We start from the raw sequence: 25,093 nt of genomic DNA on the forward strand, positions 1-25,093 counted from the left end.
AAAGGAGAATGGCAACAGAGCTGATTGGGAAGGGTTACAAACGATGCAGTTAATATTATCTGAAATTTTGAAGGCAAGACATGTATAGACACTAGCAATAAGACCCAACCACGCACACACGAGTGTTCAACAAGTCATTTGTATACAATGTCTGTATCCGTGTATTGTTATTATGAATGTAAACTTTGGACGTGAACTGTGATTGTTCAGGCGACCAACTACATTAGAATCCTGACAAAGCCAATAAGATCAAGAAAACGAAGAAGCACAATGCATACATTAGAGGTAAAGTTATCAGTCAAGGGTGTGGATATAGTTGCACTATGTAAACTGCAACTTTTTCGGGTGTATCTTGGAACTAAAGATAATCACCCCATAAGAAAACTGGAAAAACTAATAGAGAATTAATTAAAATGAATGTTTAAAAGAATATGCAAATTAACTAGATCTTTTGCAGATGAATGCAATTCCATGACTCATATATAACAAGGGTTGTATTTTCTTTTTAAATAAATAGAAAACAGGGTTATTAATATGAATATCAATATACAAAAAAAAAAAAAATTTATAAGAGTATATAAATATATATATATAGCCTGACAAATCCTCACAAGGATGAAATGCAGAAAATTCTGTGTAACTTAATTGCCATATATATTTTCATAACTTACTCCTTAGCTTAGGGTATTGAGAAGTGTTGAAGTAAATGCTGAAAATCGATATGTAATATATTAAGTCTGCTTATAAAATGTTATGTGGACACATGAAATGTATAACAAATGAATGACAAAAGTCTACATTCCAAAATTTAAGATGTTGACCATCTTACTGTTTATTTCCTTAAGTATGTTGACAATTCTTGACATCACCTGTTTTTCAGCACAAAATTCAAAGTTGATGTAACAAAATGAATTGCAACTTCTCTCCCAATTTTAAGACTTTATAATCATGCCCATATACCTCTATTTTCTTAAAATTGATAAGTACTTTTTCTTCTGATGAGTTAAGGGTGACATAAATTCAAGAATTGACAATTATATAAATGATTTTATGCTACAAAACAAGTCATGTCAAAAATTGTGCATATCAATGTACTTAAGAAAATAAACAGTAAGCTAGTCATCATCTTGAAATTTGGAATATAGACTTTTGTCATTTATTTGTTATATGTTCTGTAGTTACATAGATCTTTATAAATTAAAGGATTGGCATGAATAAAAGGGGGAATATAATTGAACAAACATATTTCCCCCCCCCCCACATATATATTTTAAAAACTGATCACTAGCTATGGAAGCTGTTATGCCAAGTACTCCATCTCTAATTGAAAAACATTTTAACATCTTGAAAACTTTCTTCCTTGATCGCTGCAAAACTGTTTCTTTCTACTGAATAATTAGATTCTCATTTTGAATTCTTAATCTGGATTGCTATGTCAATATTGCCTATTATAACTCGGACTACTACTTATGTGAATATTGCATCTGATGACAATTTGCCTTCTGGACCAACCTAATAACTGCATATCCTTTCACATGCATTTTTCATTTCTTTTCTGCATTTCGTAAACTTTTTACACCAACTTTTATGCATACATGATTAGTTTCCTATGAATCAGTTTCAATTTATGCTAGTATCAATAAAATCATAGTTTCGCTACAATAATTATTTTGCTAAAATCTTTCCTCTGATGAAAAGAATGCATTCTTTGAAACTCTGCAAATTAAGGAATTCTTAATATTTCTTTCTGAGTATCCTGTTGAACAATAAATTCTTGTAAATTATAATTTACAGTCCTTAATTATGCTCTTTTATGACAAGCTCTATTTCCTATTTTGGTATTTTAAGCGAGTGATATATATAGATTTCCAATTCTCTCAGTATTCCTCATCAATTGCAGATCCATCCATTCACCTCAACTGTTTATTTTTAACTTTGATGAGTGAGGACTCGTTAATTTAGAAAAAAAAAATCCAGAAAAAATTAAGGTTCCCAAAATTCAATTTAGAATTGTCCACATAAAACTATGGTGTAACAAGTAAAATTATTGGTTAACAATCACTTCGAAGTGACAGTTTTCTACAGATTGAAGATTCAATCCTTATGTTACATAATATCTAAGAATAACTTAAAATTAACACTTCTATCTGGCCATGGCTGATGGAATGAGAACAATCGGCCCCCATAGATTAAATACAGTGCCCTATTCAAAATTCTGTATAGGTTCCCAAGTTCAATTCTCAGGTTTGAAAAGACACATCTGAAGATTGGAGGTTACATCGGCTAAAATGTTGTAAATGTAACAACCAAAACAAGTTTGAATAATTTAAATAATAAAACTTATCAATTCTTGTATAAAAAAAAAGAAATTAGTTTTCACAGATAAACCAAATGTGTTAATATAAAAATCAGAATAGCACTTGTACATTACTGATTTTGACAATTTTTTTGTTTTCATTTTTTAAAAACTCATTTGAGGGAGAGACAATTAAATAAAATAACTTATATGAAAATGTCAAAGTTTCACATAACTTTAAATTAAAAACAAAACAAATGCACTAAAGTTATATAATAGCACAAAATGAAACATTTATTTATTGAATTAAAATAAAATCAAGAAAAATTCGTTTTCTCAAAAAGAAAAAAAAGTTGTATGTATTCCAAGAATAACTATTCAAAACTATAAATTTTAAATTATACATTTCCATATAATGAAATATTTCATTCATTTCAGAATTTCCTTAATTTTATTTTTGTATTATTGTATTTAGTGTATTTGTTTTGTTTTTAAGTAAAAGTTCTGCAAAACATTTTCAGGTAGTTTTTTTGTTTTTTTTAATTGTCTCCCCCTCAAAGGAGTTCTTCAAAAATAAAAAAAAAATTAAAAAAAATAAAAAACTGCCCAAAATAAATAGTGATGCCCAAGTGCTATCAGAATTATCCAATTGTAACACTTTGGTATTTTTGTTAGGCACAAAATGTAATATCTCTTCCAATATATATCTATCATATTTTCAGTTTTTCTACAGAGAGGCAATTTTGTTTTTGTTCCAATCCAGAGTGCCTCTTTCTGGAAAGCTGGATTTTTCCCATATCAAATCTGACCTTGTGTTTAATTGTCCTCATGAGAAGGCAAGTAAATAGGAACATTTACCATCTAGATTCCTCCCCTTCTATAATATGGTTCCTCTCATAAAAGCCCCTTACATATTAATAACAATATGTCTCATTTGCAGGTGAATAAAAGTTTAAAAAAAAAAAAAAGAAAAAAAGAAAGAAAACATAGAAAACACTTAATCAATAAATTACATACTTTATTAGAAATACAGGTTTTCAAATTTAATATCAAAGTGATTTTTAAAGGAAATTTGAGAAAATTTAAGCTCGAGCCAGATTGACACATGTGCCACAATATTTTTTTAAAACATGTTACTGTTAAAGGTGATTAAATAAATCTTTTTTTTCACACAACTCTAAGTAAAGGGGCAGCTGAAGCTACAGAGACTACTGCTGAAATTATTTCTTCTGAGGTTCCCAAGGAGGCTTGGTCCCACTCCAGTTAAGGGAGCTTTGAGGTGGATAGTAATGACTGTTTGCCCAAATTTATCAGCAAAACAATTTCCACATTTAATCCATCATCGGTCAAATTATGACACAAATAGCAAGAGGAGAAATATTCAACCAATTAAAATACTTTATGATGTCATTCTTTCTATTCTAATTTTTTTTTCTCATTAATTTATTTTCATCCTGCATGAACAAGTTCAATCTAGGGCATTTTATTATTCAACCGAAAAGAAATCTGCCATCCCCAAACACAAAAAAATGTGAGGAGGTTGGCCTAAAATTGCAACCATCCATGACCATTTCTATAACAAGTCGATAAAGAAAATTAATAATCATCATATTTGGTTTAACGTATTAAATGCTAGCATGTGCCAAGCAGTTTTTAGAACTTCAAAACTTACCCTTTATTTATTGCTCTTTTTCTCCTTATTTGTCTATCCCTCTTTAGGTCCTGGATATGACCTTAAACTATATCCAGTGGTGAGGCCCCAGCTTGTGGGCTTTGGGGAGTGTGGAGCCACCCTTTAATTACCATTGCTCCCAGGTCCACTCTGACCCGGAGTGGTAGTACCTGTTAGGGTTCCAACTATGGGTTAAATAGAAACCGACTTGAAAACAACAAATATATTCTTTTAAAAAATTTTTCTTCAAAATCTTTGGATTCGGCATTAAATAACCTGAAAAGGGTTGATATGTCGTAAAACAAAAACAACCAACCAACCAACCAATCTATCCCTCTTTATTTATATATTTAAATATCGCTCTTTTTCTCCTACTATTTCCCCTTGCCAACAGACACTGCTCCCTCAACTATTCTACATCTACTAACCCACTTTTTCAATGTGGCCAAACCAACAAAGTATCCTCTTCTGCACACATTTCCCTATATTGTTCAGAATTTAATCTGGCTCTACAGTCATCACATCTAAACCTTTATTTTTAAGACTCACATTACACATCATATTCTCATATCATTTCTCTTCATGCAACACATATCCTCACATACCCATACATCATCACACTGCACACATATGGTTGATAGATGCTTTCCTTGATAAACATACACACATTATCAGATAAACTACCCCTTCCTCATTATTATAGGGCAGTGGCAACTTTGTAGAGTTAAAGTTGCGTTATCTGGAACTCCAGTTGCTGGCAGGTAGGTTTAGCACTCAGTCGTAGAAGAACCCAAATCTGACTAATAGAACTCTGGTGAAAATTCAGAATCTGTTGTCATATCTGCTTCTGTGTGGGGTAATCAAAGATGCATTGTGCACACAACTGAAAATCGATGGAATGAGGGGCATGTCAACATTGCTTCTGTGTAGGTGTGTTCTTGGTTCAATATTTCTTGATTTTGCATGCAACCACTGAGACTTGCTGCTCTCAACATCAAAGATAAAGGCTGACAGGTTTGCAGGTATGATGAACGTCTGCAACTAATGAGAACTTTGTGCAAACAAAACGATCCTGAGGCACCAATGTTCATGGGCCCTGTGCAGATATCTAACTTGTTTAAGAACAAAATGAACTCTCTCTGTGGTAGGGGTGGTGGCAATGTGGTAGTGTCAGAGCTAGTTGGCTAAGAAGATTCTTGTAAAATCCAGGAAGAGTTGGTATCAGAATCCGTTGTCCTTTGGTCTTCTCCAACTCTGCACATGGCATGAAAAGACATATCAAGCACAGAACAATCAATGGAATGAGAGTGACAACGTTGTTTCTGAGTCATCTCTTTGTGTATTCAGTGATAAACCTTCCCAGACTTTGCATGCAACCATTAAACATTCTTGTTCTCGATGTCAGAGATAAACACCTGCAAAGTTAACGACCACCAGGGTAAACTCAGTACTGATTAACAGAGGTGCACATTTGAAGCATATAAACAAATGGTGAAAAAACAAAGACAGTTGAACATTCATGACCTAAACTTGGTGGACAAGTCAGGTATAAAAAAAAATTTGTTTGTACCAAATACGGTAAAATGTAGAAAGGATAGTAAATTTTATTAACGATTCCATGGGTTTACATCATCTATAATATTAATACAATAGCGTGTGTTATTTTCTGTGTCACGCTTACATTCGGGTTATTTAATTGCTATGTACTTCCATTTCTTGTCATCAATAATTTTACCAAGAATTCTTCATAAGTTTTGGATTCAATTATAGCTGAAGGAACTCAAGATATATATATATATGTGGGAGTTGAAAACTCTTAGCCTACCATCAGCCTCTCGCAAGTAACGTTACTCATCTTTCAATGAACTCTCATTCTTTCTACCGCTTCTTCATGTATATTTATGTAAATAAATTGCATTTCTTTCGCTGATATATAACGGTATGTTTTCGTCCTCATTATGCGACCTTTTGCTTTTCAATTCCTCTACCATTAAATACATCCACACACACACACATGGGGACGGGGTCGTCTATCACATAGCAGACCATCCTGTCCCCCAACATCTGGTAGACCGCCGACGTAATAGTTCTTCAACTATTTAAAGTAAATCAGGTCATGACGTCATCTGACACATGCGTAGAACCGGTCGTTGTCACGAGGGGACGGTTTTTGTTGGCACCCCCTCCCTGTCAAAAATTGTCGATTTTGGGGTGAAAAAAATGAACGTTTTTGGCCAATTTTTCAATATTTTTCAAGCGAAGGATGGGGCTTCGATATGATACAGAGTTTGTGAATTTTCGTCGTGTCTGCCGAAAGTTTTTAGCAGATACACAAACATACACACACACATACACACAGTTTCGCTTTTATATATATAGATTTTGCTGTGAACGATGAAGTCTCAAAACATTCCGTCACACATGCGTTTTAGCTACGTATCAAAACTTTAAACTTTCTTCACTTTATTGAAATATTTTTTTGCTATGTGCTAATATAAAAAAAAATATTTCAACTTTCAATTTCATCATGGAGAACGTGTGGCAACAAGCCCACTGCAAAACTTAAATAGCAACTCTCATGCTATTTCAACTCTAGTTTTCCACAATTATGGAAAGGAAAAAGCGACAACAAGCCTCTCCACGGCATATCAACCCTTTCCAGCAACACCTTACAGGATATCAACCTTTTTTAGCAACAAACACGACAACCACCACAAAGATGTTCACCAAACACTGTACACGTTTGGATTTCACAACGATTCACCTCACCTCACTGAAGTTCTCCAGCTAACATGAGTAAGCTGCATCATGCACACTGATACATTCATCCTGGACGTTCAGACCGTACCAACCCACTGAGTACGTCCGAGCACCTGAACAACGTTGACACCTCTACGGACGGACAAATTTCCTCACAGACCCACTTGTGACCGTAAGCGTGTAGTCGACACATTCGTGATCAACGCAAACCAACTTCAACCCACCGTGCTGACCCTTGCATATGCTTCATAGACTTCATGGCAATACAGTCTATGATTGCAACACCTGCACTCAAACTCATAACATCATTCCTGTGACCATCTCACAGTTGTACAAGTTTTAATATTTTTTTCCTGATATCCTTTAACGTCTATCTTTTCACCCCGCTACTTAATAAAAAAATTCTTCCTCGTTCTCTATACAGTGGACACACACGCACACATATATATGCATGCTTTTTCTCCAATTTTCTTTTCTCTAGCTTCCAGCTAACTAGGAAGGGAGTATTGTGGGAGTTGAAAACTCCCAGCCTAACTCGATTGTCGCCCTTTAACTCAGAAGAGCGACCTCGCTACGTCACTTTCTGTTCCCCATATTTCTTCCTCTTTCGCGCCGGACCTTTGAGCAGTCAAGATGTAACAAACACCCGTCCGGTGGCAATGGGCCACCACAATACTCCTGGCTACCGTCAGCCTCTCGCAAGTAACGTTACTTATCTTTCAATGAACTCTTATTCTTTCTATCGCTTCTTCGTATATATTTATGTAAACAAATTGCATTTCTTTCGCTAATATATAACTGTATGTTTTCGTCCTCATTATGCGACATTTTGTCTTTTCAATTCCTCTACCATTAAATACATCCACATGCACACACATGGGGACGGGGTCGTCTATCACACAGCAGACCATCCTGTCCCCCAACATATATATATATATATATATATATATTTTTTTTTTTTTTTTTTCATAAGTTTTGGTTTCAGTTTAAGCTGATGCACCTAAGTCATATGGATATATATATATATATATATATATATATATATATTTATTTTTGAAATTGCAACTTTATAATATATAAAAATCGATAGAACATTAACTCTATAATAATATATACAAAATTTGCAATAATTAAGATATCATATTTAAGCATACTTTATGACTGGGCTACACCAGGCGTCCCTGCTTGCTTAGATAAATACTTTTGCAGTTTTAACAAAAGAGCTACAATAATATCAGAGAGTCTCCATTTACGCTGAACATCTACAGAATGCCAACATCAATATATTACATAGGAATGTGTCTCCTGTGGAATTTCCATAGGTCCCACTCCATTATTTTTACTCTTCTAAATATTATCATTACACCAATTTTTATGATTATTATTTGTCTTACAGTTTTTATTGTTGTTGTTTACATTTCATTTCTAAATTATTTTACTCTTAGACCACATCATAAGAAAAAAAATGGTCTCCATCTAGAATGATTTCTCAATCATTGAAACACACCAGAAACATGCTTTTTGTACTTTTTTCCATTTTTTATTTTTTATTTACAGGTACCATTTCTTGACTTAATGACCAACATATAAACAACATAACAAAAATAACTCAGTCTAAGAGGATTTCTCTATAAAATTACACCAGAACAAATAGTTTTAGGATTTGTTGTAATATTCCTATGCTTACATTTTTTTTATTACTTTTCTGAATCATTCAAATTTTTTTTTTTTTTTGTGGCCATTATTTATATTTTTTTATACAGCATTAACTCACCTGCTTTTTCACATTTATTTTTTTGGAGATTTTTTCCTTCCTTACCAACCAACATGGCTGTGTGAGTTTCCATTCCAGGTGATTACCACACACTTTATCAAAACGTAACAAATTTACATCAGTCTTTAAGGATTTCTTTCATTTCAAAAACACCAGAACCAAGGTTTTCAGGGTTAATTGAAATATGTCTTCATAAACATGCCTTATTCATTAATTTCTTTTGCTGGAAGTGGGTGGGGTGGGGTCATGCACATGTTAAAAATTAACCAATGTGCATTTTTTGCATTTCTGTTTGTTTCATGATTGCTTAAGATATTTCTTCATAACCATTTTTTTCCATTATAGGGGGTGAAAGATGTCCTCTAATGTTAATTAACATGCTTTATATCATAACAATTACCACTTCAGAAAAAACAAAACAATATTAGCTCAGTCTACAATAACACTCTACATAATTATAGTTTCATTTGCTTTTAAGAAAGTGAATTTCAATAAATCTGATTTGAAAAGCAAATTGTGCTGAATGCTTAAGTTAAAACGAAAAAAAACATGGCTACGTGGTGCTTTTGTCTTTGGAGTCCCAAGAATTGGCCAAAAACTAAAAAAAAAAATTTAAATACTGACAGAAATCCACCGAATAAATATCACTATGACATATTTGTTTCTTTACAACTTTTTCATACCTCGGTCTATTATAAAACAAACCCAAGATGTAATTCGAAAGATTATAATCTTAGGTTTGGTGTTCACAGCAACTGAGTATTACAAAAATAATTAATGGGGGATGGGAAGGCTACCTACGAGGCCAGCATGTGCCTTTAATTACCTTGTTTTCTGATTACATCGTTCCAAAGGCACAACACTTAAGGTAGGTTAGGTGTAATTTGCTGTATGAGTCAATATCTACAAGTTACACAGACGACAGCTGTTACACCTGATTACACAAACATTCAAATTGAACAGAACCAGCCTTCTCTGCTTTCAAATCTTTGTTCTTTTATTTCGTATTCTTTTAAATATCAACATTGATTTCAAGAGGTTTTTATTTATTTTAAATGCTAAAAGAAAAAAGAAGAAAAAAATTATGAAACGTAAAAGTGTCTGGTTTAATTTTTACATTAATAAAATTAAAAGACAACTTCATGTTTGTTTCTCTTGCGACAATAGGATTTAGATATTATATTTGTAAATATTTGTTTGTGAAGCATTTGTTGAACTGTCTTTCTCTGAAGTATCGTGTGTATGAAAGAAACAAACAGTTGTGCACATGCTATTGAAGTATGTGAGTGACTGTTGATCAATGCAAGCATGATGTGGCTAGCTGATTGTAAAGGTTTTGCAGGAAAAAAAGGGTATTTTGTCCACATACACAAAAAAAGGTCTTATGTACAAAAAAAAAAAAAAACATTCAAAAGATTGAGAAAAAAGAGAATCAAAATATGATCCACTGAGGCACATAACTCAGTGGATCATATTTCTAAAACTGGTTAAGATTAACTTATTTATATGTTGTTTCTAAAATTATTAAATTCAAGCATGGAAATTAAGAAAAGACAAAATCTGATTGGGTTCAAAATATAAAAATAGATTCAAATATTTTCAGCTGTTGGGAGTGGATTTGCACAAAATTGATCACAATATTTTGGTATGAAAATGATTAACTGAAAATCCAGTCAATAAAGAGAGCATTCATCTACTGTGTTGAAAATCATTTATTTATAGGCTTTTAAAGTAATTTAGTAACAGAATTTATCAATACAAGTTAATTGTAAACTATAAATATTATATTCATTAATGAATTGGTAAAATATAAAGGAAATCATTGCATTAAACTACTTATACCAGATTTGTGTTTTTATACGAATAAATGATGAAGAGAACGGTTTAGACCCTCCACAAGTTAGCTTTAAAAAATCTAAACTGATAATCCTCTTTCATGATTAAAACAATTTTAAAATTTGAAACTGGTAATGACTTCTATCAACTACTAAAATTACACTATGATGCAAACAACATTTACATCTATATTCTTCAAATTCTGTTCTTTTTATAAATTTTACGGAATATTACTATTTAAGGTAAAATGTTATTAAATACTAGCAGTTCAGACTGGCTTTGCTCGAGTGCTATATACTTTTCATAACAGTATGTACATATGTACATATATATTAAAAAGTTTGACTCACGTTCAACTAACCTACATCTAAAATTTCAAATGTTTAGACCCAAAATTGGTGAAGGAGTATGGTAGAGTCTGCAAAGGTCAACTCTTTCAACTTTGACCCATTGGCAGCCAAATTTTTGGCCAAAAACCAATTAAAAAGCTTGCTCTATGTCTGAATACGCTTTATGTAAAATTTCAAATGTTTAGACCAAAAATTGACTGAGTAATTTGGTAGAGATCGCAGAAGTCAAATTTTTTAAAACTTTGATCCCAATTTTGACCCCTTAACATTTATTATTTTGGTCTCAAATTAAATTAAAAAGTTTGATCCATGTTCAAGTAACCTACATCTAAAATTTCAAGTGTTTAGACCCAAAATTGGCAGAGGAGTTTGGTAGAGTTTTTAAAGGTCAAATCATTGAACTTTGACAGCCAAATTTCTAGCCAAAAATTGATTAAAAAGATTTTCCCAAATCTCAATACCCCTCATGTCAAATCTTGAGTCTGTAGAGTGAAAATTGAATAGTTTGGTATGGAAATGTACACACACACAGACAGAATTTCACTTTTATAGATATAGACTTTTTTGAATTTCAGTTCATTCTACTTAATTTTGTTTTTTATGCTAATAAAATACAATTTACAAAACAGAATTTTTATGTTAAACTTACATACCATACTCTTAACATTTAACTAAGTTTAACAAAATCATTTTTTTAATAACCAGAGGATTTATGATGTTCAATCGATGTAGTAATCTGTTATGCTGATTTACCCTATTATTTCATTACATGAACTCTTCCCAACACTTAATACTGATAATGGTGATAACAAAGTCACAATGACCCAGCCAGAAGCAGTCTGTCAATGCATTTCTGTAGATACATACTTATCTCATTATATTATTTGGATACTGCGATAAAATTTCCTGAGTTTGATAGAAAGATTTATGAAGGTTATTTACAGAACCTATCTTGTCGAACTTGAGAATCTACATGAAATTTGCATAGAATGCTTTATTTAATCCATGTTCTCATTCCATCAGCCATGATTGGGTAAAAGTCCAAAGTAATTTGGAATTGTTTTTAAGTGTCACCCACATTGAGGATTGAACCTTCAACCTCCAGAAGAATGTACCTTACAACTGAATTCACCAAGTACTTTATCCACTACACCATGGGTCTTTGCAAACAATTTTCATATGAATTTCAGTACCTTAAATCTATTTTTGTATTTAGCTGTGCATTCTTATAACTTATCACTATTACTATATATTGTTACTATATGTATATATATATATATATATATATATATATATATATATATATATATATATATATATATATATTATTTATTATTTAGAATTAAATTCTATACTAGGTCTGCTTAGTAGGTGATCGTTGCCCAGCATGTGTGCTGCTTCTTTGAGCTGTCTTACTCTGCGCCATTCTTCTGTCTATGATTTTTAGTTTGTCCTATAAGAGCAGATGGTTTCCCTTTTCTCTTTCTATATGGTCAGCCATACCATATTTTTCAAATAGTCCATACATTATGGCTTTTTGGTGTTTTTCTAACCTAGTCTAGTGGGTGCAAATTTTCAAGTCCGACCGAAATATTTTCTAGTTTAACAAAATACACCTAAAGAAGGCCAGAGGTTACATCAACCAAAACATTGTGAGAATAACACTCAAGATGAGAACAATAGTTTGAAAAATCCAAATACAAATAATGAAGCCTCATCTCAAAACTTCAGAAACATAATATCCTCTTGTAGTTTTATTTCTTTTCCACCCTTTAAAACCATAAGAATTCAATCCTATGTCAGATACAATATCACTATTAACACTGGCAAAACTGGATTTCCACTAGGAAAATATATAGAAACTTGTTTAATCTTTAGAACATTAAAAGTGAAAAACTAAAGGACATTTTGGATTCTTTAACAAAAACAAGGGTTTACCAAAATCGCAGAATGAAAGTTCCTGTCAAAAAATAAGGTTTAAACAAAAACTTATATTTTTGAGGAGGGAGAAAGAAAAAGAAAGATTCCAAATCATTCCTCTAACATGAAGATTTAAGAAATCTAAATTGTACAACCACGAGTTTAGTCAACTTTTCCCCTATTTTTTTCTTTCTTTTTATTTCATCAGAAACACCTTCAGCTGAATAAGTTTTTTCCCCTTTTTTTGGTAAAAATTAAATTGAGAAATATATCTCCCAGTTGAAAAATTTACATATAATTGTGTTCTAAAAAAACAGGAAAACAAAAATAATAAAAATAAAAATAATAAAAATAAAGTTGTTTCTTATTTTCAAAGAACTGGAGAAATTAAATGCTATGTTGAACTTTTAAATATCAACACATTTGATGAGTACAGAAATTATAAGAAAAATAGGTAGAACAACTGAAAAATCAGAAGAAAATGGAAGAATTGCATGAGAAATTCAAAAACAAAAATTGAGTTGGACCAAGTAGCGAATGCCAGATAAAAAAATTTGAAGAAATATTTCTTTGAACAGAACAGAAAAAATTGCAAGGGTTTAAAATGTTGAATATGAAAACTGATTTTTCATAAAACACTATTTGGAGCATTATCGATGATTTCCCTTAAAGAGAAAATTACATTTGGTTTGTATTTTAGAAGATACAAAGACCTTTATAATACAGATTGTGCGAATTAAAATTTAAAAAAAAAACTTGTCTATTACTAAGAAAATTGGGTACAATTGAATGTACCTCACATTGAAATGATACAATTATTCACTTCCAAAATATTTTCCTTTCATAACAAGGTGGAAAGTATGAATAACACAATGAAATCTGAAAGACAACATAACATCCAGTCGTGTAATAAATATTGTGATGACTTTAAATTATTGCAGTGCTAACAACTTTATCAACTACAGATGCAGAAATCAGATGAAAGGTTCTGAATAAACTATAGAATAAATCTAGCTCCAACATATTGCAGAGAACTGTCAATGTTTTGTTAGTTTTTGTCAAGACTTAAGAAATATCGAGCAAAGTGGCAGGTCACATATTAGAAAAGAAAAAATAATTCACCAACTAAATCTATTCAACCACCAGTATCTTGCCACCTAAATTGTGTTTTAGCTGTGGGCAATTGCATTGGTACAAGGCTTGTCCATATAAAATTAAAAAGTGCTTAAATTGCAAACTGTGTCACACACAAAATAACACACTATAAAAAAAAAAAAAAGCTTTGTAAAAATTACTAAAAGCGAGAAAGCTGGAAATTTGTACGGATAAAAATATTAAATAAAACAAAGTTAAAATTAAATAAAAACAATTCGATCACATCTGTTAATAATAAATCTTCAGACACAGAGAAAACTAGGCAAGCCAACAATGATGAAAACAAACAAAACCATGAAAAATGTGATTGGTGAAAAAATAAAATCAGAAGGTGTCATATTTAAAAAGAAACTTTGAAATTAAAAACGTTTGTAATGACTATGGCTAAGACAACAGAATATTCTTATTGTTTTGACTCTGGGGTATATATCCGACACAGTTAATCAACTGAGAACCACATCATATATATAAAAGCATATAAGATATCAATGGTTACACACTCGAGAGTCAAAATAATGAAAAGAATATGCTGTTGTCTTAGCCCTAGTAATGACCAACACAAACAATCTTTATGGAACTGACTGGATTGGATCTACCAATAAATTTTCCTTATAAAAAAATATTGTAAACTTAAATCACGAAGCTGAGAAAAAAAAAATGAATTAAAAGAAACTTGTCTGTAAAATTTCTTCAGTAGACATAAGAGATATGAGAAGATATTTGCCAACTTTAAACTGAAACAAAATTTCAAAGGAATTTCTAAAAATAAAAAATGCTCAATTCTCATCATTAAATCAGACTGACAAGGAATTAAATCAAAGAAATGAGCATATTATCAAAAGTGGATTACAACAAATGATTTTCAACCAACAGTCTATGTTAAAAAGAAAAGTAAAATAGACATGCGTTTGACAGAGTTTTAGAAACCCCTTCAAAATCAGGACACTCAAAGTGATAACGGGAGGTTTTAAATTTGAAGAAAAATTTACAACAGGTTCTATTGCAAAATAAGTACAGTGGATAAACAGATGCGAAGCAAGAGACCCAAGTTAATCTATAGAAAACACAGGAACCAAATCAAGAAACAATATTCATGTGTGTAGTCTACTACAAATGAAACTAATACCTATACATATTACAGCAAGCATAGGCGAGAAGGTCAGTTGGGTTTCTGGGAGTCTCTGCAACAGATGGGTCTTAAGCTGTCATTCCTATCTCAATTTAAGTCATTCGCCTCCTACTACTACTCTTATCATTTGTTCCTTTATTTATGTTATTTGTCATTCCTCCCACCTTCTAAAACATTTATGTACAGATAAGTGTGTATGGTGAGAAGCAAGGTAACACCATCACAATTTTAGTAATAGAGTAACTAAGCTTCCATTTCGAATGTGCAGATTGCATTAAAAAAAAAAATCACAAAAAATAAAAACTGCAGCATTTATTAGTGACCAATTTACAGTATAACACAGTTTGTTGATAAAACCAACAAAACATATGCATCAGCCTTCGACCTAGGAGCAAAGTGCAGTATTCATTCTGTTCTCAGTCACAAGAGGAGAAATCGTTCTCAAGTGGAGGACATTTTTATTTTTCTTATTTAGAGTATTCTATTTTTAGGGGAGCTAGAATATACCTAAACTGACCGACTTGCTCTCATGGAAGGAGGGGGTTTAAATGAATAAAGATAACTGTATCAATAGTTTAAACACTTCCATTTGCTTGGTCCATTTAATGACATGACATTTTGGGGGGTTATTTAATGCTAAAATTCACCAGGTTAGAAAAATTGTTACACCTGCAAGTATCTTAGATCTTTAGGAAACAACCATTTACCATTGCATGGCGTATTATTGCCACATTTGGTGCATCAACCACTACTTTTTTTCCTCATGGACAGAGTGCAAAAAAGGAATCTATAACCTAATGTCCCACACTATCTACCAAGCTCCACACCCTGTCCCATCACTGCAATGTAGCATCTCTGTGCTTGGAAATGTGTTCTGATGAGCTTGTACTCATAACCCCTCAATGTAAATATCCCCAACCAATCTGACAGGCAACCTCTTTAATGTAGAGGTCCTGAGATGCAGGATAGCTCTCTTTTCTAATAGCTGAACCTTGAACTGCTTATCTTTAGAATTCTCTCCCTGCTCATCCAACTGTAGCAAAATTTGAATGTGATATAAACAAACATCTCGCTGCACAACTTCCCACTTAGAATGTCCCTAGAAATATGACCCCCTAATTCACAGCAGTCCTTTACGTCTTGATGACAACGTGCCTTGTTTAGGATGCAAAATGTAAATGGTTAATTGGTTCAACCTGTGTTCATTGTACGACATAAAATATAAAACTATGAAGTGCACTCATGTTCAGAATAATGTGAGCATCCATCAGATGATAGTATATCCACCAGGGACATCATGTTTGCACAGTTTCACAATGTGTTATGTGGCAGAGACATATATAATTACAATGTTTCCTTTTTATAGATTAGTTGCTCTAAGGTTTGAGAGTCGAGTTCTCCCTAATAATTCACATCTTGTTACATCCATACATTTCCTTGAAAATACTAGAAAAACTGACCCAATACAGATAGAGGATCGCATCGGCAGTGAGATATTTACTGGCGTGGTAGAGTGATCCAACCATCTTTGCAGCGATTTTGACAACAGATTTGATGTATGTGTTCCATTTCAGATCAAGAGTGAAAGTCAGTCCCAGAAGCTAGTCAAAACATGGGGCTTCCCCAAGACTAGAGCCATTCATTTCAATCAAGTGGGGATCAGAGCGATTATGATGAAAGGAGAGAAGCTTGGTTTTCAATGCATTAAAATTAACCACCCACCTTTTTCCCCATTGCATCACATTCTCAAGATCAGAAGAAAGAGAAAAATCTTTGTCATTGCTGGCCTTTGAAGTGTTGCCATAGATTGTCGTGTCATCTGCATAAATATCTACAAATGACATGAGAATGTGATTTGGGAGATCATTGATGAAGATCAAGAACCAAGTTAAACCCAGTATCGAACAGCAAGAGACACCAACATTAATACAGTGAGTTTCTGATTTCTACCCATCAATGACTACTCTTATAAGCCTATCAGAGAAAAAATTTTATAACCAAGAGAACATTCCCAGCTATTCCATAGCTGGCGATCTTGTGAAGTAGACCTTTATGCCATACTCTATCAAAAGCCTTTGATATGTCTTGAGACAAAGCTGTCGAGCAATTCGCTAATCCTGTGCGATATAACAGTACATCAGCTGTAGATCTCGCACAACGGAAACCATATTGCATATCATTGAGCAGGTTATTTTTGTCAAAGTGGTTGACCACTTCTTCATTTATCACAGCTTCCAGCAACTTACTTATGACTAGGGCTATAACAAGAGAATATTTTTATCATTGTTTCGACTCTCACGTATATATCCGATACAGCTAGATACAGTTAATCAATTGAGAAGCACATTACTTTATCTAAAACATACAAGATATACTCGAGAGTCAAAATAATGAAAAGAATATTCTGTTGTTATAGACTTACTCATGACGCACAGGAGACTGAGTAATCTGTACGTAGGTGGAGATGATTGATCATTGGAATTTTTAAATCCAGGGCAAACAAGGTGTTAGGAAGCATTTCTCTTTAAGACAACATTTAAACAGCTTTGTAAGTATGGGAGCTAGTTCCGGTTGAAGCTTTTTAAGCACTATGACTGGGATGCCATCAGAGCCAATTGCTTTACTAGAATCAAGGTTTTTGATAAGCTTAGCAACCACTTATTTGTTAGATGAAAGTATGCACTATCCCCTCTTCACATTTGTTCCTAGCGATGCCATATTGTAATGTTCTCTAGTATTCACTTAGAATGATCTAATTCTGGAATAAGAGAATTAGCGGGCAACGAATCCGAGGCAGCGGACTTTCCCAGAGGGAGACGAGACTTTATTATTTTTTGGTAGGCATGGCCAAAACGGAAGGAGGGAGTAAGTATTTTTTGACAGAGTCTCTCTTTAAAAATCTACCAAAAATCAAATAATTATCCAATCAATACAAAATTTTCGCCGATTATTAAGTAAAGAATGAACTTTGTAATGGTTTACAGTTTTTTTTCTTAATCGATATTTATATATATATTTTTTGCCTACAAACCTCCGTCTTTATTTGTGCTTACAAATATGCTTAAAATAATTAGCCAAAACTGAACAAAATATATTGTATTGTGGGAAGGTGAGGGTTGTAGATAAAACAAACAAAAAAATCTGCAGGTATCGCATTTTAAGGTTGAAAATCCAAATTTTGAATATGTTTAATTTTTTATCTTTTGAATTGTGTGAAATTCATTGAATATGTTAATAATTATTATTCTTTCAGATTAGCAAAAAAAATTATATATTTTCATTATTTTTACGAAAAACACTACCTTTAAATCTTTGAAAAATAAATTAATAATTTTCTTTTAGTGGGCCCAATATTAATATACCATTAAATAGGAATTGCTTTGAAGAATTGATAGCAAACAAAGAAAAAAAAATCCGTAAATAATTGCACATTTTGCTAAAAACACTCATTTCTTTTGGCAATTTGTCATTACATGATATTAACTCACCTATGGAAGACCATAATGTCATTACATGATATTAACTCACCTATGGAAGACCATAATGTCATTACATGATATTAACTCACCTATGGAAGACCATAATGTCATTACATGATATTAACTCACCTATGGAAGACCATAATGTCATTACATGATATTAACTCACCTATGGAAGACCATAATGTCATTACATGATATTAACTCACCTATGGAAGACCATAATGTCATTACATGATATTAACTCACCTATGGAAGACCATAATGTCATTACATGATATTAACTCACCTATGGAAGACCATAATGTCATTACATGATATTAACTCACCTATGGAAGACCATAATGTCATTACATGATATTAACTCACCTATGGAAGACCATAATGTCATTACATGATATTAACTCACCTATGGAAGACCATAATGTCATTACATGATATTAACTCACCTATGGAAGACCATAATGTCATTACATGATATTAACTCACCTATGGAAGACCATAATGCCTACAAACAGTTGTTATATCCCCCTTTTCTTTTTTGCTCTGACTTGTACTTGACTTAGTTTAAAGTGTGAGGGACTTGCATCTACCGCACTCTCTTGTCCAGAAACACTTGGTTCTGATGGCAAGACAGGGTCAAGACAACCAAGTGTGATACTAGATGCAGGAGTTGTCTCCAACACATATGGTGCCTAGCATTCCCAAAATAGTCACCCATCTGGTACTGGCCAGCCTCATCATTGCTAAACTTTGGGGGATATGAAGCCAACAAATATATATATATATATATATATATATATATATATATATGTATTGCTTATGAAAACAGAATTAAACTGTTATAAAGTTGATTCTTCACTAATTTGTCAAAACAAACATTAAAAATACATGGAAATTTACATTTACAAAATGAAGTTCATTTAGTAAATGTAAAGGCTACTATAGTTTCTTACAAACTATGATTAAATTTTGGATTTTTTAATTTTGCCATGCAAAATCTATAGAGTGAGAATAAAAATGGAATTATTTGAAATTCAGGTACTTATGTTATAATATTTTTGCATATTCTTATAGCAAATCATCTTAAATCATTTAAAAAAAAAAAAAAAATTTAATTGATTCAAAAACCTTTAAAATATTTAAATGTGTTATCCATAGAGACAAAAAAATGGTGGTGAATGGTAATTTTTGGTCATTTTAAAATTTAAAGTTCTATTAAAAATAGTAGAAAGCGTTTTATATTATTCTGCTTTTCATATGATAAAATTCAGGCTTTTATCTTTCTGGAAAAAATAGTTGCTCAAGAACAATGGATTTTAATAGATTTTAATTCATTTTAAAAAAATACAACAACTTGATTTTTCTTCCATTTTTTTTTTTTTTGTCCTTGCCTATATACTATGGGAAAGATAATGGTATATCTGTGTATGTATGAGCTAGTTACGGCCGGTGTAAGCGTAGAATCTGTGGAACATGTATACTTCCTCCCGGTGTTAACTGGTGGTGGTGGTGGTAGGACTAAATATTTAGAGGGAAAAATAGGTAATCCTTCCTCTAACGATGTTGCGATTGTGATGGTGTTGCTCCTAGGATGTAATGTAATGTATTTTATTATCATGATTAAATGTGTCTAGAAAGGTGTTCAAAAGTTACATAAGATAGCTGTTAGCATAGCTTTTTTGAATTTGTATGTGGCATTTGTTGTTGGGGAATTCTTGTGGCTATTTTATTAACTACATTGATATTGATTACAGAGTAGTCTAAAAGTCTTATTAGCTTTACCAGAGGGGAAAAGGGTTTGATAGTCTTGTTACATCCTACTAAAAAGTAGGGACAATAGAGGAATCGCCAAAGAAAAAACATGTAAGATATCACATAGGCCATGGCATCATATCTTTATGTGCCATGAAAATTATGCTTATCAGATATTTGTTCACATTACACTTAAATTTCTGCACATTGGTACGATCAGAGAAAGTGAGAACATATGGAATTCCAAAGGAAAACTGTTCAAAGAAAAACTCTTAGAGTAGAAAATCTTTCAGCGTTTAATATCGTCTACAGTGAAAATGTGCGATTTTGCCGCTAGTCGAGCATATCAGGGATATTTACATTGAGGGAATATAAGTGCTGTAAGTTCATCAGAGCACATTATGTGGAAATACTTGCAAAACAAGCACAAGGATGTAATATTGTGGTGATGTGACAGGATTTGGAGCTTGGCAGACTGTGAGAGTTAGAAATTTTGTCTGAGAGATAGAAAGGCTAGCAATTGTCCGCATACCAAGATTAGAGCAGGGTATCATCAGCAAATATACCCATCTCTAATGCAGTTGCATTGAAGAGGTCGTTTATAAAGATCAGGAATAATATAAATCCAAGTATTGACCTGTCGGGCACATTTGCATTGATATGGTGTCGTTTGCATAAACAGCCAAAAAATAAAATTCATCTCAGTGAAGAAAGATTTCTCCTTCAGTGACTGAGAACATAAAAAAATAAAGCGAAGTATCAGAACAGATACTATACTTTGCTCTAGCCAAAGTACGAAGGTGAAGAGTGTAGGCTAGTGCACAAGACTCTGGCTCCTGCAAAAAATGTTTGAGTAGTCTCATTGGTATTCTCCTCAAGTGGTTAACTATAAACTAACCCCTTCTCAAAGAGAAAAAGTAAAGCATGAGAAGTGAACCTCCTAGCACTATCTAGAATAAATACCTCAATTTGATAAAGCAGGGTCAGCTGATGCCGCAGTATCCTATTCTCTGCCAGATTGATCATTGACAAAGAATTTTCATCTGGTATGGAATGCTAAAAAGAATTTTTTCATTTTTTCAAGCCAAGACATTTTGGGAGTCTATTTGATGAAATATTTAAAATTGGATCTGAAGGTTTGGATTTGAAATCTTATTTTCGGTACATTTTAGAAATGAGTATCCAAGAAAATTTCAATACTTATGTCATCAATTTTGCATTTTACCAAACACTTCCGAGTCTGGTATGTATTATTTTTTGCTAGAATCTTTTTATACACAACCAACTGTAATTTTTTTTTAATTGTGTAATGTAAGTCTTAAAGTCAGACTTAAATCTGGTGATCTTAGAGAAAAATTAAATCAGGACAGATTTTGTTGGTACTGTCACTTTGAAAGAATGGAGGAGAGTCCTTGAGTTAGTGGATTTAGAACAGGTAACAGAGGAAGACCAAAGAAAACACAGAAGTGATAAGAATGAACTTCAGAGAAAGAGGGATAAATAAAGACCTGGACAGAGATGAGTTAGTTTAGAAATCAATTTCTAAAAACCAATCAATGCATGCGAGCATATAAAATAGAAATAAAACGAAATATGCTGATGATTCACCCCAACCAAGGCATATTGCAAGCGAGGGAAGAAGCTATGGGAGTAGAAAACTAAAGACCTTTACAATGAAAGGATGTGATTTTGCTACTATTCAGGTGGGTCAAGAGTATTTACGTTGGAAGGGAGGAGGGTTACAAGCTTTACCCGACATTGGAGGTATAAAGAAAAAATAGTTCTTCTCTTTTTTTTTTTTTTTTAAATAGGATTCTAAAATTCTATTTCATTTTTTTTTTTTTTTTTTCAATAAATGTGATTAATAGTAATGGAAGCTGGGGTTTAAAAAGTTTTTAAATCGTAAACGGTTTCGGCTATTTCAGGGTCAGACTCGAAATTCTCCGTTGATACTCGGAATTAATTACCTAAGTAATGAAATTATCCGAGTGCCTCAACAATTTTTTCTTCGGAAAAAGCTAAGGTATAAAAAAGGCGATTTTTATTTACTTTTTAACCTACCTTTCTTTTCTTTCACGCCGACACTTTGATCTGCTTCCTCTTTTTCTGGTTCTTTTGTTTCCTTTGTCTTTTCCTTTTCTTCCTCTTGAGACGAAGAAGAAGGAGTCGCGTGTGAATGCGAGTGGCTGTGCGAATGTCCACCTTTCAAGAAGCGAACCACTTTCTCAACAGTGAGGAACACTATGATACCTGTGAGCACCCAGAGACCCACTGAGAGGTCGTGTCCGTGGCCTCCGGATTCTCCCCCGCCATGCGAGTGCCCGTGATGATGGTGACCCTCGTCGTCGCCGTGCAAATGTGGGTTCACTGCGTGAGGAATCAGGTGGAGAAAGGCGTCCCCTAAAAGACCACCCGACGCGAAACTAAGAAGGACCTTAAGTAGAGGCGAGTGTTCCTCGGTATTGTCCAACGGAATGAAAAACAGAATAATAACGGGGGCGGCGCTGATAAGAAGGGTGGCTCCCAACGCTTCGATCCACAGCATAGGATTCATGGTTCTCAAATAAACCGGCTTCTTCGTAGTTGATGCTCCTCCTCTTTGATCAGGTTCATTTTGATGACCTTTATCGTGGCTGTGGTAATGGTGAGACTCCTCGTCGTAGCGTTTGTGGTGGTGGTGGGGTTCTTCGTGGCTGTGGCCGTGGGGTTCTTCGTGTTCGTGGCTGTGGGGTTCTTCGTGGCTGTGGCCGTGAGGGTCGTCGTGACTGTGACCGTGAGGGTCTTCGTGACTGTGACCGTGACCGTGAGGGTCTTCGTGACTGTGACCGTGGGGGTCTTCTTCGTGACTGTGACCGTGGGGGTCTTCGTGGTTGTGGCCTGTATGATGATGTTCTTCTTCATCTACGTCATCTTCAACCTCGGGAATTTCATTCGCTTTTTTAGAGTATTTAAAACTTGGGGATTCGCTTTCATGCTCGTCGTCGGGGTGGTGATGTGCATGCCCATGGTGGTGATGATGATGATGATGATGATGGCCATGCCCGGAAACCAAAGAAGGCATTAACACACAGAGGAAAAACCCGGCTAATAACGAACACCAAAGAAACCGCAATGCCATACTTGGGCGTCTACACCCACTCCTCACTTAGTAAACAAATGAAATAAATAAAAAAAAACACAGAAATTGTTTTTCTTCAACAACCAATCTATTTAAAATGAGGATAATTTTTATATTTTTACCATAAACTAAACCGCTAATTTGTTTTAAGATACCAATATGGATCCGTTAACCGCTAAACCGACTGTGTGCTTGTAACGTGTTTAGTTTATAATTGAAAAATTCTCCAGTAAATTATTTAAATTAACTTCAAGCCGATCCAGAGTTGTTTTTCTTTGTTCCAAATTGTATTAAACAAACACTTGTAGATTTTAATCCTTAGCCAAGTAAATAAAAGCGATAATGTTTACGCTTTGTGTCGTGAATGTAGACGACGTGGCTTTCAACGACTTGTCAGTCACTTTCTCGCTTACTTTCGTCTGTCAATCCAATAAATAAATAAAATAAAACTCAATTATCTCCCTTTATCTGAAATACTGGTCACGTGAAGTAAACGATACCGAATTATCTCCCTTGAATAAAAAAATTTTAAACACTTGACATGTTGTGTTGAACTCGACGGTGTTCATCGGGAAAAGTAAACATAACTATTTCAGTAATATCCATTGAGTGCGTACGGTGGTTATATGAGAAAAAGCTGTGTACGCATTATAAATGTTTCTTTTCTGTGCCTTATGTTATACATTAGGCGTCATTTCGAGTTAAAAGTTTATTTACTGCACCCATCTGGACTAGAGAAAATCATGATATAAATGTGTATGTCTAACGATAAATATCTAATATGGCCGACCAGACGGCCACGAGTGATCAAAAAGTCAGATCGAGCGTACCGGAAACCGAAATGAGACCAAATTGACAACTGGCCTTTTTTTGTTTTTGTTTTTTTTTTGCTTGAACTTTGCGCTTTTTTTTGGGGGGGGGGCGGAGTTTTTTTTTGTCAGAGATTAAAAACATTAGAAACACTTCAAACATTGGGGAAGGCACTTAAACCATAAAAAATAACGGTAACATAAGTGCATAAGCACCAAAATTGTTTTTTGTTTTGTTTGTTAGTTACATCCGGCTAAAAAAAAAAAACAATAACAAAAATAAAAAATAATCCGAAAACCGCAAAGTTCAAGCCAAATTGAAATTTTATTTGTTACGTTTGAATAAAAAATAATTATTAAAGCAAAACCAGTCGTGTTCTCATCGAGTAAGTTTGTTTTTTTTATTCAAGAAAATAAAAAGTACTCATTTTTGTTTACAAATGCTATTAATCTGGACTTGCACCAATTTTGTTGTTAATAATTACCTATAACTATAATCTCTGGCAAAAAAAAAAAAAAAATCTTCCCCCCCCCTCCCAACAAATATCCACCAAGAAAATAAAACATAACAAAATAATCCGAAAAGCGCAAAGTTCAAGCAAAAAAAAAAGAAAAAAAGGCCAGTTGTCAATTTGGTCTCATTTCGTTTTCCGGTACGCTCGATCTGACTTTTTGATCACCCGTCTGGTCGGCCATATTAGATATTCATCGTTAGTTATTTACATGAGACATACACATTTAAATCATGATTTTCTCTAGTTCAGATGGGTGCAGTAAATAAACTTTTAACTCGAAATGATCCCTAATGTACTAATGTATAACATAAGACACAGAAAAGAAACATTTATAATGCGTACACAGCTTTATTTTCTCATATAACCACTGTACGCTCTCAATGGATATTACCCCTATTTCTTTCCATACTCACGTCTCGATCTTCGGGCCACATTTTATTTCAATGAAATTACACGCACACACATAAAGAAGACCAAGCTGTTGTAGAAGACTGGTGGATATATTATATACATCCCCCAGTCGTA

General features: G+C 33.3%; 1 protein-coding gene across 1 annotated transcript in view; it reads right to left on the minus strand.

Annotated features, from left to right (window-relative positions):
• The window catches only part of LOC145248015 (zinc transporter Slc39a7-like), a 37,257-nt gene extending 13,202 nt beyond the window's left edge, over positions 1 to 24,055 (minus strand). The window contains exon 1 of the mRNA XM_080109707.1: positions 22,188 to 24,055. Coding sequence (XP_079965833.1) covers positions 22,188 to 23,244 — 1,057 coding nt within the window. The 5' untranslated portion in view covers positions 23,245 to 24,055. The remainder of the gene's footprint in view (positions 1 to 22,187) is intronic.
• Positions 24,056 to 25,093: the final 1,038 nt, after the last annotated feature.

This window comes from Euprymna scolopes, chromosome 26 (assembly GCF_053919585.1).
Source record: "Euprymna scolopes isolate OS-2025 chromosome 26, ASM5391958v1, whole genome shotgun sequence".
In the NCBI taxonomy this organism is placed as follows: domain Eukaryota; kingdom Metazoa; phylum Mollusca; class Cephalopoda; order Sepiida; family Sepiolidae; genus Euprymna; species Euprymna scolopes.